At 33.4% G+C, this 13,317-nt stretch overlaps 2 protein-coding genes across 5 annotated transcripts in view; both read left to right on the top strand.

Annotated features, from left to right (window-relative positions):
- Nucleotides 1-2,907, top strand: part of LOC128546638 (uncharacterized) — a 40,951-nt gene extending 38,044 nt beyond the window's left edge. For 3 of the 4 annotated variants that reach the window (XM_053517637.1, XM_053517639.1, XM_053517638.1), the window contains exons 7-8: nt 1,324-1,472; nt 2,362-2,894. In XM_053517637.1, the coding sequence (XP_053373612.1) occupies nt 1,324-1,472; nt 2,362-2,559 (347 nt within the window). In that variant the 3' untranslated portion in view covers nt 2,560-2,894. Of the gene's footprint in view, nt 1-1,323; nt 1,473-2,361 lie in introns of all 4 variants that reach the window. The other variant, XM_053517640.1, reaches the window with a different exon arrangement.
- A 1,770-nt stretch (nt 2,908-4,677) lies between these two features.
- The window catches only part of LOC128546637 (uncharacterized), a 47,183-nt gene continuing 38,543 nt past the window's right edge, over nt 4,678-13,317 (top strand). The window contains exon 1 of the mRNA XM_053517636.1: nt 4,678-5,190. Within this exon, the coding sequence (XP_053373611.1) occupies nt 4,959-5,190 (232 nt within the window). The 5' untranslated portion in view covers nt 4,678-4,958. The remainder of the gene's footprint in view (nt 5,191-13,317) is intronic.

Genomic DNA, 13,317 nt, shown 5'->3' with positions numbered 1-13,317 from the left:
GAATTTTGTAAAATCCGTTATATGTTGTCACTTGCAGATGCCTTTCTGCATCTACATTTTTATCTACAAAATCCTGTCATATTCACTAGTTTAGCATATATTTGTACATATTTCATATTGATGCAAACCCTATACAATTGTTGCAACATCTCATCGAAAACGAAAACAGAGTTACTGTTTCTCATTTACTGTGTTACTATCTATCACCGACGGAGATTTCATTTGAGGAAGATGAAAGCGTACGCAAAAAACACACGATATATGTAGAGACTAACAATTTTCAATCATTTACTAGGCAAGAGATGATAAAATAATACAAATATCTTATTGTATATTTATTATATAATTCATACAGACATTTATTTGTACATAGCAAAACAGTTGCCAAATGATGCAAGTACAAGAAATCATTTTCAGATGTGTTAGACCTTAGACATCACGCATTGTCAATTTATGAAAGGTTTGAAAATATGTGAACTTTGTAACAACCACCCAGTCACATTATACTGACACCGGGCTGACCAGTCCTAGCACTACCCTCTTAATGCTGAGCGCCAAGCGAGGAAGCTATTAGTACCTTTTTTACGTCTTTGGTATGACGCGGCCGGGGATCGAACCCACGACCTCCCGCACTCGAAGCGGACGCTCTACCACTAGGCTACCGAGGCGGTGCCTATATCTTCTTAACCACTGCTCCTATTATCATCAAACTTTACGTAATGGTATAAGAAAGAATAAGATATCCGGTAATTAAGGGTCAATTGTTTTTTGGGAACTTTCACAACTTTATTATCATTTTTGTATGCTGTCCCTATCATTCTCAAACGGGACAGAGATTCAACAGTTCAGGGTCAGATACCTCGCAGGCTCACTGTGGTCATCAAATGTAAAAGTGCTGGTTAAAGTTTAACAGCAAGTCTTTTTTAATTTCGCTATATCTACTCATCAAATCTCGCACAACGGTTAAATAATAGTTAAAAGTTTTATGGCGCCCTGCTCAATTTAGTTAAGACGCATAACATTTCCTAATACTAGTATCCATCATATCCACACGTCTAAAGCTTACCCCCAATTCGAACGCTTACCAATCGTTCTTTTACCCCCGCAAAACCTCTACTCCCCACTCATTACACCCTCTCCCCACAAAACATAAGAAATGAAAACACCACTTTACCTCACATTTCCATTTACTTATATTTTATACCTCATACATATATTTACATTCACCACCTTCAGTGATAGCTGTAGTTAGAATAAAACTATATATATTTACAACAATAGGTTAATGTGACTTTATAATGAAACGTTTTCTTTTGTATTTAGGTGAACAACCGGTATATGCAAATTTGAAGGAACTGAATGTCCAGGTACAGGGTCAGGGTGGGGATAGCGATACAGACAAAACACCAAAGACAGTCACTCGAGATCCTCCTTTCGAGCCAAATGCCGCCAATCCCGAGGTAAATGGACAGGTAATAATTATATGCTGAAACGGTGAACCCTGGTCAACCGCGTTTAAGAAGAAAGATAACTCTGAAACTGGAGAACATTTCTATAGGGATGAAAACTGCAGTGTACAAATGTATAGATAGTTTTTACATTAACTTTAGATACAAGTGTTTATTTAGTAACCCTGTAGGTGCCTTTCGTTAATTTTTTGAAACATATCTCCATACAGACTACTGATACTTTAACTTTTAGCATATAATACTTCATAACAAACATGAATGTATCTAACGTTAGTACAAATGTATTTGTCTTTAATATAATATTGACCTAGACTACATGATTACTATGCTCGATAGCATGACTGTAAAAACCATTTTTGTGTGCTCTGCATTTAGTCTTTATTGTGTATGTATTGCTTAGTGGACTGTCACTCACGGCTGATATACTCTCCTGGTCTTGTAAAAAATATTTTTCAAACTTCCATATCTGAAAATGCAGCATCGGGGCTGGAGTTTGTTCTACATATAAGCTCATACTTGTTAACTGTTGCATGTCTTGAGAATTATTTGGTGTTAAATTTAATCGGAATTAAAAACAAAATCTGTATGCTTTACTTTGAAGAAATTTTTATGTAATTTCATAAGCAGACCTATATTATGACATGTAGCATTTTCATGAAAATGATATACAAAACTACTTTTTCGCTGGTATATATGGCTGTTTTAACAGAAGTAGGGGTTTGGGGATAAAATTGCCTGAAGATCTGTCAGCTGTTAGTGGTACCTGTTTCTAAAATTTGATCATTTTGCATGTAAGCCTCTGTTTTTACCAAAATTTATGCATGACCTATTGTTTCATCAAAACTTATGTCTGACCTACTGTTGTTTGCTTTTTCACCCTTGAAACACACAGTTTGATGGAATGGACTTAACCGAGGCTATAAGCGACCTTGAAAATTACATAGCTGCTCTGTATGGCGATTTCACTCCTGGCGATCGGACATCTAAGGCAAGAGACATGCTTTCTTTTGAAATATCAGCACAATTCACTGAAAACTTTTTACTGCAAATTTATATTGTGGATAAAAAATGGATGGCTTTGTTAGTTTGAACTAATTTTATAACAATACCAAAAAAAAGAAATGAAAGGAAGATATGGGAGGATAATATAAGTATTAAAATCTATGAATATGATGAATATTTTTTAACCTAACTTTGTAATTTCAAAACTAAGCATTTGTGTCCAAAAAAAGAGAAAAGTTTTTAGATACATTTATCATAGAAGTGTTAGTTTTGTCCTACCATTTTGTGTGTGACTAAAATACTGGAATACGTACAAAGTCATCCGTCTTGAATGGTCATGCTAAAACTGTTGTGAGTTATCCATACTTTGTCTAGTAATCCCTTGTCATAAAGTGTCCTATCTTTGATTTAGTAATAAATAAATTTATTACTTGAATTGTTCATTTAGCCTTTTGTTTGTTTTTATTGAAAACATTTTATCAAAAAATATCATTTATCTAACTGTGGCAAATTTAATAGTACTCTGTCAATAACAGTGGTATTACAGTAGATTTTGGCAATGCTGTATTCAGTTTGTCTGCAAACACGAAAGAGAGCCATATGCATAGTAATAAATGCCTGCTTTTTATCTGCCAGTACTATAACTAATGAAATAGCTTTGAATCATTACACCAGTACCTGACATATAAAATTAAAATTTGAGATGGGAATTGATGTTTTAAGACGAACGGAGACTGCATTCTTAGAAACTCTACCTCTTGTTTGAGCAATACCCAATTAATTGTGTTATATAAGAAAATGTTCCATTGTTAGATAAAGTAGTTGAGGTTGTCACCTTACTTGTTGTTGTAGAGAACCTTTAGTGGTTTATTTGAAAAGCGTTATTACATATTCTTATGGATTGTCTATAAAATAAAATTTTAAAAAAAATATAAAAAAGTTGAATTCAGCTGAATGGTATTCTAAGATTGGTCCCCAAGATTTGCATAAAATTTGAAATCTAGTATAGACAGTTGCACAATAATATTCCATCCTTTCCCTTTGTTTCCCGTATTTGTTTTAACAGGCAGTTATTTGACTATAGATTTGAGATAATCTCAGATTTAGCAAATTTTCTCTTGTTTTTGTAGCATGGTTATTATTTAATTGCACAATGTCACAATATGATTGTTTTGTTCATGTTCACAGAAGGCTTACCGGGGATATAAAGTAGTGAGCATGTCTGTTGTAATACTGTAGTCTAAAATTGTGACCGTCATTCATTATTCTGCTTGTGTCATATTTATCAACTATTTTTATTGAGTTCTTGTATCAAAAATGAATTAAGATCATCAGTTAAAATGAATTTCCAGAAAGCCGTTTTAAAAGCAAAAATAATCATGAGAAGTGAATTACCAGATATCAGTTTTCGAAGCAAATTAACAAGTTTTGGATTGGGTGGGAGATAAGTTTAAATTTGCAGAAAGGCAAAATGGATTGTGGAATATCTGCCCCAACAAAGTGGTTTAATTGGAGCGGTATATTTTGCCTTTGTTGTACTTTGACATTTTTAAGAATAATTAAGCTGAATATATATGATTTAGATTTGATTGTTCTTCCCTCTCTAAATTGAAATACAGTGTTGTTCCTATGATCATTTTGTCTGCTAGGTCTTCTTAAATCATTCAAGGCAATGAAAGAATTTTCATAATCTGAGTTTTATAAATATTTCAATATTTGATCAAAATGGCAGCAGTTTTGTTTCCGTGGCAATGTAAAAGAAAATGGCTGATTAAATTGGTTTCAGACATTTATTATGACTGTACTTTCTAAAATCTTTACAATAATTTCTGTAATTTCGCCATCTAGAATGAAAAAAATATCTGTTGTTGTAATTTAAACTTTATTAACTATAGAAATAGTGTATTTAAAACAGTATTTTCTAAATTAATAATTCAATGGCATGTATGAAATCGTACTCAGTTATAAAGGATTTACTGTATGGTTGTTCTTGACTGATAGCTTATCTAATTTTGTTGGCTCGAGAATAAGGATTTCAGATTTTATGTCTTCTTTTGAATTTTGGTTCACAAAGTAATGATAAAAAAATAATAATAATACAGTATATTATCATACATGTATGTATGTTTAATGTAAAAATGGTTTCCTAAAAGTTTATGATAAAATAACTTTATCCTAGCATAGTTTAAACTTCTATACTATTAAGAATTTTATATGTGTGAGATACGTACTAGTATATCATCACAGGAACAAACTTTTGATGATATGACTAACTTTTCTTACAAGATATTTTTTAAATTTTGCTGTTCTAGATATGTCAACTGGAATATGTAATAATGTAATGGCCTGGGATTTTTCAGAAATGGCATAATTTCAGACTTTCGCCTGCCAGAATTATCCTATATGAGTCTATTGAAAATATTTAGACTGTAAATATTCATGCTTTTGACTAAATCACAGGCCTGAGTGTATTACTAAATAAGGAACATGTTGAAACAGCGAGATATTGTTTTGTTGTTGTTATTTTGCTTCTTTAATATACAGCAGAATTTGTTAGATCTGGCAGCTGCCAGTAAAGACTTAGAGGCTAGCACAGTAGCGCTGGAATGTTCGTACTCAGACAGTACACGAGCAAGTCAGTCGTCTCTCAACAGTTCTAGCGGATATGGTACAATGAACAGTACTCCGGCTGTGTCAGTGGACACGAAAGCTAGCTGTGGTAGGTTTCTTTACAAATAATGTATATAGTATACAGAGGACAATTTAGCAAATTGCATTCTGTCCTTGTATAGCTTAATAGAGTTTTACAGCTTTGAACTGTAAATTTTTCCTTCAAAAAGAGATATATTTACTCAGGCTTTTCTCATATACAATTTTAAAAACTGTCGACAGAAGTGTTTGTTTTTATCTTATATGACGTGTTATGCCTGTGATGAAGAGAAGCATGAATTTTCATGTTATATTTCTTTACATTTTTGTCATTGTTTGAACTATTGTGATCATATGCTGTCTATTTTGTTCTGTTTTTTATTTATGCGTAACACTTGAATCTGAAAAATTAGAAGAGACAAGAATAAGACCTCTAGGCATAATTGTTTCATCTGATCCAAAGAAATTGTCAACAAAACTTAAAAAGAATTACTGGCACTATATTACGTCACAAGAAAATGTGATATTAGGTAGAATCTCAAAGTTATACCAAAGTGTAACCTGTCTAAATGGATCCGTATACCAGTATTATACCTATAAGGCCTGTTTACCACTCTTCTCAGTTTATTGAAATCATTATTATTCGTTGGGGATAAATTGTCGTGGACTTTGTGGTTCAGCCCAACCATGAAATTAAATCCTTTCGAAAAAATGCCCAAATAATGTAAATTGTATTCAATGTCGCCAAAACATGACCCCGAAGCCATCCGATCTGGTCCGTAGTTGTGTGCATGCAGCAGTACTGACTTGCGGCTTTGGTGTAGTTTATGGTGGCTCCATCAATGATAAACATTGGTATGCGTCGGAGCAAAACCGACTATTTCGTTCAGATATTTATCCGTGGTTTGTTTACAACATGCTTGTCAAAGTAAAAGTAGATCCTAAAAAAAGTAGTTTGACATAGCGTCACGTGACAGATCGCACCATGCTGTGAATGTTATTTGCATTTATTCGGCCCCGCTCTAAAATGTTTCTACACTAGCCTTTTTTTGCTTCCCGAAAGGTGAGCAAGGTGAGCATATAGTTGCCGCTTTGTCCGTCCTTCCGTCCGTCCGTCCGTCATCCGTCCGTTCACCATTTCTTGTGAACACTTTGCAATCAATTTTAATCAGACTTGTACACAACTTGCATTAGCATAATATCTCGTTTCCTTAAAAACACAGGCAGATCCTATCATGGGTTCTAGAGTTACGGCCCGGTAAAGGGCCATAATTTGCTGTTTTTAGCTGTTTTTAACATTTTGCAATCAATTTTAATAAAACTTGTACACAACTTGTATTGGCATAATATCTCGGTTTCTTACGAAAACTGGCCGGATACCATTATGAGTTATAGAGTTATGGCCCCATAAAGGGCCAAAATTTGCTATTTTTGTCTTGTGAACACGATAGAGACCACATTTTGCAATCAACTTTCATCAAACTTAACTTGTATTGGCATAATATCTCGGTTCCTTTCGAAAACTAGCCAGATCCCGTCATGGGTTCTAGAGTTATGGCCCCTTGAAAAGCCAAAATTTGCTCTTTTTGCTTTTGCAGCCATATAGAGATTTCACTTATGGTTAACTTTAATTTGATACAAACTCGCAAAATATCTTCAACAATAAAAAATCTTGGATTCCATGATGAATCTAACATAGGTCCCTGTGAACACAATAGAAGTGACATTTTATATTTGATTTTAACCACACTTACACACAACTTAAGTCACAATAAGATCTCTGTTCCTTTTCAAAACCGGTAAGATTCCATTATTGTACCTACTGCCCCTGAAAGGGGCAAAAGTTTCTAGTTTGGCCCTTCCAGCCATATAGAGGTTTCATTTATGCTTGGATTTGATATAAACTTGTACAGATCTTGATGACAAAAAACATGGTCAGAATGTTTGTTATCATGATGATTTTTAATTTTTCATTGCACACCGGTCTTAAAACTGACTTTCAGTGACCATGAATGTGACCTACTGACCTCCGTTTTTGTTTTTAAGATACAACCTTGACATTTGGATGACAAGAACAGTTTAGCACACCGTCTTAAAACTGATATTCGGTGCCCTTAAATGTGACCTACTGACCTACTTTCTTGTTTGTTAAGATACAGCCTTGAAATTTGGATGACATGTACAGTTTAGAACACCGATCTTGAAACTGACTTTCAGTGACTACAAATATGATCTATCGGCCTGTCTTGATATTTTAGAGACCGTATTTATGGCCTTATTTTCATGCAGTTTGATAAGAATGTTTATCTTGATGATTCATAGGGCAAGTTCAAAACTGGGTCATGTAAGGTCAAAAACTAGGTCACCATTTAAATCAAAGGAAAAGATTTTTAACACTGTAGGGGCCACATTTATAACCCTGTCTTCATGCAACTTGGTCAGAATGATTATTTTGATAATTCCAAAGCCAAGTTTAACAGGTGAGCGATATAGGGTCATCACGACCCTCTTGTTTTACGTTGACATCATTTCCGTTTGAATTATCCGTTTTGGGGCCGTAGTACATTTACGCTTTGCCACGGAACGTGCACAAACGAAAATATGTTTTATCAGCACGTGAGCGCGAGAACCTCTCTGTTAACAAACGTTTTCTCTCCTGTTAAAACACCCAGAAACGTTACAATAACAGCAGTTTTATGCTAGAATATCAGACTAAAAATAAATGAATATGATAAACTGACACTCTGCAAGAATCAGATGGAATACATTTGATGTCAAAATTATATTACTTCACTCATGATGGTTGTATGTATTGTAAGTTATCCTAACTTTCAACATCTTGCAGTGGAATACATTTATCTGTACTATTTGCAAACCCTACATTCCATGACAACAAAGAACGATCTGAAAAAGACGTTGGCTCAACACTATTTCTTGTATTAACCTTTTGTTTGTACATGTAGTAAGTTCTGATGAGTGTGTAACTGTAAAATGAGAATCACCATATGCACTCCGCCGGGAGAGGTACGTTACAGTGTATCCAAATCTCAACGATGTAGTGTTTCAAACATTCAACGTCACTTTTATTACGAGACCTCTCTCTACAGCTCTACGCTCTTTGTGAAGAAAAGTATGTTTTACTGTAAAGACAGATTTTATAATGCAATTTGCAACAACTGTATGACTTGTTAAAATTACATAGCGAAAAAATCTACCCTATATTACATACTAAAACTGAAAACGAAAGTAAAATTTAGCTAGATATATTGATTTCAAATTGATGAGCAATTACATATATGTACAATCCGTTATATGTTGTCACTTGCAAAGGCCTTTCTGGATCTACATTTTTATCTACAAAATCCTGTCATATTCACTAGTTTAGCATATATTTGTACATATTTCATTTTGATGCAAACTCTACACAATTGTTGCAACATCTCATCGAAAACGAAAACAAAGTTACTATTTCCCACTTACTGTGTTACTATGTATCAACGACGGAGATTTCATTTGAGGAAGATGAAAGCGTACGCATTAAACACACGATATATGTAGAGACTAACAATTTTGAATCATTTACTGAACAAGAGGTGATAAAGTAGTACAAATATCTAACTGTATATATTAAGGGTAAGTTCATACAGACATTCATTTGCATATGGCCAAACAGTTGCCAAATGTTGCAAGTACAAGAAATCATTTTCAGATGTGTTAGACCTTGGGCATCACGTATTGTCAATTTAAGAAAGGTTTGAAAATGTGTGAACTTTGTAGCAAGCACTTCAACAAAAGATATGCCCTACAAAATTGTGTTTAAACAGAGCATTAAAAACTAAACATTTGAATTAGGCGCAAAGACAAACGCCTAGCTTCAAGACCTTATGCGTGTAATACATGTTGTAAAGGTTTCGGTTGTACGACAAGCTCATTTTGTGTTGGTGTTATTTGAAAGTGTTATGTCTACTGGAAAAAAAGATATAAACAACATGACAAAGATATGTTACAGAATTTCTTATTTTTACTTTATGGTTTTAAACGATACTTCAACAGAAATCCGGTTATTACAGTGTAAGGTTTATCATTTCGCAGTCAAATAACCTGAATGTATTGATTCGTGCATATTATTCATGGCGATTATAATAATTATTACTTATTCTTGTTAAGCAGACACAGCTCTTTCAAATGATACAAAAAAAGCTTATCACTTTCACTATATCTTCTTAACCACTGCCCCTATTATCATCAAACTTAACGTAAGGGTATAGGAAAAAATAAGATATCTGGTAATTTAGGGTCACATATCTTAAAGGTCAATGTCACAGGGGGCAAATATTTTAATAGTGTTGGTAAAGGTTTTTTTTTTTGGAAGCTTCACAATTTTATTATCACTTTTAAATGTTGTCCCTATCATTCTCGAACGGGGCAGAGATTCAACAGTTCAGGGTCAGATACCTCGCATGCTATGATCACTGTTATCAACAAATGTAATAGTGCTGGTTAAAGTTTAACAGCAAGCCTTTTTAATTTCACTATATCTACTTCCCTATGGTCATCAAATCTCTCACAACGGTTGATTAATAGTTAAAAGTTTTATGGCGTCCTGCTCAATTTAGCTAAGACGCATAACAATTCCTAATACTAGTATCCATCATATCCACACGTCTAACGCCTACCCCCAGTTCGAACGCTTACCAATCGTTCCTTTCCCCCGCAAAACCCCAACTCCCCACTCATAACACCCTCTCCCCAGCAAACATAAGAAATTAAAGAAAACGCTTTTTACATACCTCACATTTCCATTTACTTATATTTTATACCTCATTCATATATTCACGTTTCAGTATCCCGCATCCGCCCTCCTCATCTCGCAATACTAGATTTTTGTGTTTATTTTTCATCTCTCGCATTTAGTTTTGTATCTTATCCGGACTGTAAGTATTTCTCATATTCCCTCAATTCACGCCCCACCCGCTTTCCCGCCTCTCTCTCACGCACACGCACACACACACACACGCACACACACGCACACACACAAACGCACACGCACACACATACACACACACACACAACCTGCTTTCTTTCTTCCCTTTTCTAATTTGTTTCACATTTCTTACAATATCTTTCAACTTAAATTGTTTCTCTTTCACTCATAATTTCTTCCCCCACTTCCCGAACGACCAATACAAATGCGTGGGTTTTCATCTCTCACACTTACTTTGCGTATATCATATGATATCATATGGAAAACCATAGCTGTCTTCTGATGTTGATATAGCACTTTATGCTGTACATATATATCAGTATATGAAGTGTCTCCACTTGTATGTGCAGTGCTTATACATCTTTATGATGCGCTTAATACTGAATATACTTAATACTGGGTGCTTTCATCAGCATGTGCGGTGTTTTTAACTTTATATGCGGTCGTTTTCGATGTATATGCAATGCTTTCATCTGATTGTGTGGTATATTTAACTTTGTTTGCGTTCATTTCAACTATGTATACTGTACTTTTAGCTATATGCGGATTTACCTGTATACGGGTGCCCTTATATGTATATACGGTGATTTTCACTTTATATGCTGTGCTTTTAGCTTAAAGTATACGATATGCTTTCTACTGTTTACGTGGTACTTGCAACTGTATATGGATTGGTTTTAGATTGTCATGCGGTGGTTTCAGTTGCACATGCTGTGATTTCAGCTTTATAGTTGGTGTTTTCTAAATTGTATGCGGTGCTTGTTTCACCTTTCGTTGTTCCTTTTTTATTATGTGTAGTTGTTCTATTTTTATATTCGGTACTTTCAACATTATTTACGATGATTTCAAGTGTATATGCAGTGCAAACTTCATTATGGTTAAACAACATTATGTGATCCAGTTTATTATAAAAAAAAACGAGCATCACAGAAAACATCTAACGTGGGATTTCATACAAGGGTACTTTTTATTTGTAAATATGTGTCAAAATTGTCTTTAAGTTGGGAGAAAATGCAAAGAAAACAATAGGAAATTAAATAACATATGGCTTATTTTCGCACTTAAGGTTATTTCCGTTAGCGATTTTAACGTACACATCATTAATATTTTTTGTTCATTTCGTTATTATTGGTACAAAATCAAGTATATTTCGTATATAAGTATGTGCAAACATTTTCTTTAAAGTAACAGAAAATATAGTTATTTTCGATACCGATTTTGACGCATGTTGATAAAAAAAATCGCTAATAATTTCCTAATTGTTGGACTAAAATCATTCACTTTTGCTTTCTAAGTGTCTACTGATCGTATCTATATAATGACATAAAATAATTTTAAATTAGATATAAATCCAAAAAACAATTGCTTATTTTCGTAAAATAAAAATCATATTTTCGCGAAAATGACCTTATTTTCACACTTTAGGCCTACATTGAACCGGTGTAGAAAATGCAAAATGCCTTCGAATAATATCCTATGTCGGATGATTTCGTCAATATTCGTTAACTTTCGTAATATTCCTATCTCATCATGTAGTTTGCACATGATGTTATTTGCACCGCATATAAAGTTAAAAACACCGGAGATAAATATAAAGGTACAGCATAAACAACTCAACGAACCGTATATACAGTTGAAAGCACCACATATACAAAACAATGCGCCACATATAAAGTTAAAATAACCATATATAACTTTAAAAGAAATGCAAATACAGTCCCAGGTACCTCCTATACAGATGAAAGTTGAAAACACCGCACATAAAGTAATTCCGATATACAGTTATAAACACAGCATATGCAGTTGATAGCACCACATATACAATTGAATGCACAACATATACAGTAGAAAGAACTGCATATAAAATTAAAAAGACCACAAATGCAGATGGAATCACCGCATATACAATTAAATGCACAACATATACAGTTGAAACAACCATATATCCTGTTATAATCACTAAAAATATTGATTGAGCACTGCCTATACTGTGTTAAGCTCTTTATATACATAAAAAAACACTGTTTATATGGGTAGATGCAGTTAATATACTGGTAAATGTACAGCATAAAGTGCTATATCAACAATAGAAGACAGCTAGGGCGTTCCATATATTACATTTTTGGTATCTTGGTAAAAAAATGCGATTAGTTGAGTGGGCAGTCAAAAATCCATAACGTTACGCTGTAACTGATAAAACAACAATGTACTTTTCATCCAATTCTGTCCAACACTGCTGTTTTCCTAATAAATCAAAACTACTTTAAGACGAGAGTGCTACACATTAAATATCATCAGGATGAAAAATTCATTGTAACAGTCCCTTTTGATCTATGGGTCACATACTAGTCAGGGCCAATCTCCATATCATGTTTGAGGGTCCTAGACTCAAATGCTGCATTTTTGCTTTCAAGTACCAATCTGAAATATATGCATTTATATGTGTTGATAATATAGATTTGTTACAGTGGAGGGATCAGCTATGAGAAAATATCTGAAATGCAGACAACAATTTTATTTTATGAAAAAAAAGTCACCACTTGGAATATACTATTTCTAGTTAATATTAATTTAATATCAAAAAATGGGAAAGTGTCAATGGTCATTTTCTTAGTTATATAAAGTTTCACCGTAGATAACATAATGTATAATGATGAAAGATTTTTTTTAGTTAGCATTAATTTTGTAGTAACTATATATACATTAAAACTCGTGAGTAAAATGATCTGGAACACATGCTTTATTTAATAAAAATGTATTAGTAATAACATGAGAGCCCTTCTGAAAAAAATGTTAATATAGAAAATATAATACTTAGGACTGGTGAATATTAAGTTATGACACCCCCCATGATTTCTGAACGAAAAGGCAGTTAAACCCTTATATATCACAGGCAAGATACACATAGGAAAATTTGTGTAAAATTGTTTTAAAATTGACCCTGCTGTTTCTGACCAGAACATTTTTAAAGTTTCCAATTTTTCAAATATGGAAAAAGTGACAATTACCCCTGACACCCATGTTTATAACAAAAAAAAAATAATTTGTACAGTTGTACAGCTTTTATAGAAGGTCACAAAAGGCCCATTTGTGTGAAATTATTTCAAAACTGGAACAGCAGTTTCATATATATATATATATATATATATATATATATATATATATATATATATATATATATATATATATATATATATATATATATATATCAGG

This window comes from Mercenaria mercenaria, chromosome 11, assembly GCF_021730395.1.
Source record: "Mercenaria mercenaria strain notata chromosome 11, MADL_Memer_1, whole genome shotgun sequence".
Lineage (NCBI taxonomy): Eukaryota > Metazoa > Mollusca > Bivalvia > Venerida > Veneridae > Mercenaria > Mercenaria mercenaria.
Note: the sequence above shows the minus strand (reverse complement) of the source record. Positions and strands in the feature narration are given on the sequence as shown.